Raw genomic sequence first — 2,719 nt, 5'->3', positions numbered from 1 at the left:
TTATACATTTCTTGTAAAACTATTATACATATACATACATATGTACACACACACACACACATATATATATATATATATATATTAGTGCTGTCAAATTATTAATCACGATTAATCGCATCCAAAATAAACATTTTTATTTACATAATATATCTGTGTGTACTGTGTTATTTATTATCATTGTAGCTCGTCACACTCCACATTAAGTCCACGACTGGCAATGCCTGCAGGACCTCAGATCTGCGGTGTGTCATCTCTAACTGGGTCAGAACTCACAATAGCTGCATCTCGCCTTTTGGCTCGATGTAGCTTCTTTTATTCATTGCTAAACTGTTTACTTATGGTACTTGATTTAACACACAGACAGTAACAGACTGGCATACACATAAATACACACACAGAGAGGCATTTTGTAATAAAATGGAGCTTCTGTTGGAAAACAGCCCAGACAAAGCCCACAGGAGAACAAGAGCATCAGGAGCAGCTCACAGGGGCATTTGAATATTTGTAATCTAGAGGGAAGGATCATCCTTATAGCTGCTCTTTAAGGCTTGTGATTTTGTACTGCAGGAATAGTTCACCCAGAAATGAAAATTATAATTTACTCACAATCTTGTTCCAAACCATTCTTTCTACAGTAAAGTGTGCTCCTGTTATTGTTTTTTCTTACAATGAAAGTGAATGAGGAAGTATATTAAAATACAGTATATGACATTTATTTTTACAAAATGTGAGTATATACTGTAATTGTATGTAATTTATAAGAACATATAATCTGAGAATTACCCGTATTAACCCCATTGGAATGAATGGAAATTAATTAAATTAATTTGAATTGATAACTCATGATTACTCAAAAACAGTCCAAATGTATGAAGCCTGCATACAGTTTTTATTTCTAACAAAACAACATTAATATTAGGTTTCAAACTAAATAAATAAATTTTACTTGCATAAACTTTCAGATTAAAAAAATTACTTTCAGATTAAAAAAAATATTTTTCATGCTGCAATGGATCATCATCAAGTGCACATATTCATGTTAATCAACCAAATTCAGTCCCAAAAGTGTGTGAGATATGGGGAAAAGCTTACAAAAGTTTTTTGACGCTACAATAACTTCATAGATAATTTTACAAAAAGTATTTCTGATACCTAATGTTACTCCATACTCTGGTCCAAAATGACCAGATTTTATTAACATTTTATTTGTAAATGGTTTTATCTCTTAAAATTTAATTGCAAAAAATCTGGAAAAATAATAATAAAAATGTTTCATATTTTGAGGGTCTTAAAACGTTTTGTACATTTAATTCCCTTAATAAAAATTATGCATTTTTTTTATTTTTTACGTATCTCTTCTGGGTCAAAATGGACCCAAATGCATTATGAGAGTGAGAAATGTATTTAAAATTTTAATTTATTTATATAAATTCTAATGAAAAAAAAAAAAATTCTTATAAAATATATATTTCTCTATATATTCACTCTCTACACTCTAATAAACCAGTTCTATTTAGAAGTGTGGGAATTCTAGAAAACGGAGCACTTCTCTAGCTTTAAATGACATAGTGGAATTACCTTCTTATTTGAGGCCTGTGCGATATGTTCTTGTTACAGGAAGTGAGACAAATTCCACCCCTCCGTTTTAGTCATTGCGTAGAAAAGAGAGCAAATGGCATTCTCAATCAAATGTGACACAGACGTCTCCTCTGAGAGGCATGGCAAAGCATGTGGCGGCCCTGGCAGACATTATTCCTCATAAAGTTTTACGACCTGCATATTCTGTGTTATCAAACCATTAGCATGAAATCAGTACTTACTGGTACACGAGCGGCGGGCCAATCAAAACTGCACGTGACCAGCAGGAATAGCTGCGCTAAATCAGCGAGTTCCTACTGAGGCTGATGGGGAAAACAAGATTCTGTTAACCATGCCTGTAATGTCTCATTATGACATACAGATGCTACTGATTAACTGTGTTTAACGCTCACCAATTAATTAAAGTTTACAAAGATGTTTACCTCACCCTAATTATACAGTATTTTGTGATTTTAGGGCCTCGATTTCTCATAACGTCCACGGGGGCCCTGTACATCTTGGATGTGCAGAAGGAGGACGAATTATTCAACTACCGCTGCATGACGAGACATCGCTACACATCTGAGACCAGACAGAGCAACAGCGCACGGCTATTTGTGCCAGGTAAAAGTGTTTAATTATATATTATTAGTCTGTCAGATCAGACATTCATCATTCCTGTTGTTTTAAAGTTTCATTGAAAGCCAGAGACTTGCGTTTGTTAGCTAGACTAGCTAACGACCGCTGACAGTGAAATTACAAGGAGACTTTACTAAAGTTATATATATAACTTATAATGTCTAAAAGGAGTCTAAAAATGTATAATAACTTTAATTCAAAGTGACTTACAGAGTATTCATGGTGTATCATATTCATGCTCTTCTAGTTGAGCTAGAGCTAATGATAGATAGATAGATAGATAGATAGATAGATAGATAGATAGACGGACGGACGGACGGATGGACGGATGGATGAATAAATAGTTGGAAAGATGAATGAATGGATAGACGGACGGACGGACGGACGGATAGATAGATAGATAGATAGATAGATAGATGAATAAATGGTTGGATGGATGAATGGATGAATAAATAAATAGTTGGATGGATAAATGGACAGATAGATAGATAGATAGATAGAT

The 2,719-nt window shown here is 33.8% G+C and overlaps 1 protein-coding gene across 1 annotated transcript in view; it reads left to right on the top strand.

Annotated features, from left to right (window-relative positions):
* The window catches only part of dscama (Down syndrome cell adhesion molecule a), an 86,132-nt gene that overhangs the window by 43,705 nt on the left and 39,708 nt on the right, over nt 1-2,719 (top strand). Inside the window, exon 4 of the mRNA XM_016576502.1 lies at nt 2,056-2,202. Coding sequence (XP_016431988.1) covers nt 2,056-2,202 — 147 coding nt within the window. The remainder of the gene's footprint in view (nt 1-2,055; nt 2,203-2,719) is intronic.

The sequence above is a fragment of the Sinocyclocheilus rhinocerous genome, unplaced genomic scaffold (assembly GCF_001515625.1).
Source record: "Sinocyclocheilus rhinocerous isolate Xijiao unplaced genomic scaffold, SAMN03320098_v1.1 scaffold623, whole genome shotgun sequence".
In the NCBI taxonomy this organism is placed as follows: Eukaryota; Metazoa; Chordata; class Actinopteri; order Cypriniformes; family Cyprinidae; genus Sinocyclocheilus; species Sinocyclocheilus rhinocerous.
Note: the sequence above shows the minus strand (reverse complement) of the source record. Positions and strands in the feature narration are given on the sequence as shown.